Raw genomic sequence first — 1,221 nt, 5'->3', positions numbered from 1 at the left:
TCCGGTCAGTTTGGGTCCGGTTCGGTCAGGCCCGGTCCGGTCCGATCCGGTCTGGTTGGGTCAGGTCCGATCAGGTTGGGTCCGGTCCGGTCAGGTTGGGTCCGGTCCGGTCAGGTTGGGTCCGGTCCGGTCAGGTTGGGTCCGATCCGGTCAGTTTGGGTCCGGTTCGGTCAGGTTGGGTCCGATCCGGTCAGTTTGGGTCCGGTCCGGTCTGGTTGGGTCCGATCTGGTCAGTTTGGGTCCGGTTTGGTCCGATCCGGTCAGGTCAGGTCAGGTTGGGTCCAGTCTGGTCAGGTTGGGTCCGGTCCGGTCAGGTTGGGTCCGGTCCGATCCGGTCAGGCCCGGTCCGGTGCTTGCTGCTTCGCAGAGCCGGGTTGGGTCCACCAGCGCCCCCTGTGGTGGTTCTTCTACTGTTTCTTCTTGCTGAACAGGCTGAAGCGTTTCTCCTTGTCCCGTTTCCCCGGACTGGACTCGGCGGGCAGCGACACGCTGGCCGGGAGCGTCTGAGCGCGCCCAGAGGGCGGCGTGGCCGGGGCGGCGCCCGGGGCGGGGCGCTCGGCGCTCAGCACGGCCTGGATCCACGAGCTCATCTCCTCCTGCAGGGGGCGACAGAGGACAGTGGGTCACACCGAGCCGCAGCTGGAGGACGGGTCCGGATGTTCATCAGAACCAGTTAGAACCCTCCGAAGCCGGCTGGTTGGACCGGTTCCGGTCCGCTTCCTGTGTCAGCGCAGATACTCACCTCATCTTTGGCTTGGAACAGAAACTCGTTCCCATCGGAGACTCTGCAGGAGAAGAACCACTAGATTCAGTTCTGATCTGTTTATACTGGTTTAAACCGGTTCAGAACCAGTTCACACCGGCCTAAGCTCTGTTACCAGTTTGAACCAGTTTTACAAGTTAAAGGTCGTCTGGTGAAGGTCGGTTCCGTCAGAACCCCATTGGACCTCTCAAATGGACACGTTGGACAGTCAGGCCGTGCTATGACAACGGTCCGGTCCTGGTCCGGTCCTGATCCGGTTCTGGACCAGTTCTGGACCGATCCTGGTCAGGTCCTGGTCCGGTTCTGGACCGGTTCTGGACCGATCCTGGTCAGGTCCTGGTCCGGTTCTGGACTGGTCCTGGACTGGTCCTGGTCCGGTTCTGGACCGGTCCTGGACCGGTTCTGGACCGGTCCTGGACTGGTCCTGGTCCGGTTCTGGACCGGTCCTGGTCCGGTCC

The 1,221-nt window shown here is 62.5% G+C and overlaps 1 protein-coding gene across 2 annotated transcripts in view; it reads right to left on the bottom strand.

The window, feature by feature from the left end:
* Window positions 1–10: 10 nt before the first annotated feature.
* LOC103471729 (spectrin beta chain, non-erythrocytic 1-like) overlaps window positions 11–1,221 on the bottom strand; it is a 24,123-nt gene continuing 22,912 nt past the window's right edge. For both annotated transcript variants that reach the window (XM_008420913.2, XM_008420921.2), the window contains 2 exons: window positions 743–785; window positions 11–596 (listed from right to left, as the gene is read on the bottom strand). In XM_008420913.2, the coding sequence (XP_008419135.1) occupies window positions 408–596; window positions 743–785 (232 nt within the window). In that variant the 3' untranslated portion in view covers window positions 11–407. The remainder of the gene's footprint in view (window positions 597–742; window positions 786–1,221) is intronic.

The sequence above is a fragment of the Poecilia reticulata genome, linkage group LG1 (assembly GCF_000633615.1).
Source record: "Poecilia reticulata strain Guanapo linkage group LG1, Guppy_female_1.0+MT, whole genome shotgun sequence".
In the NCBI taxonomy this organism is placed as follows: domain Eukaryota; kingdom Metazoa; phylum Chordata; class Actinopteri; order Cyprinodontiformes; family Poeciliidae; genus Poecilia; species Poecilia reticulata.
The sequence above is the reverse complement of the archived record's forward strand: the minus strand, read 5'-3'. Positions and strand labels throughout refer to the sequence as shown.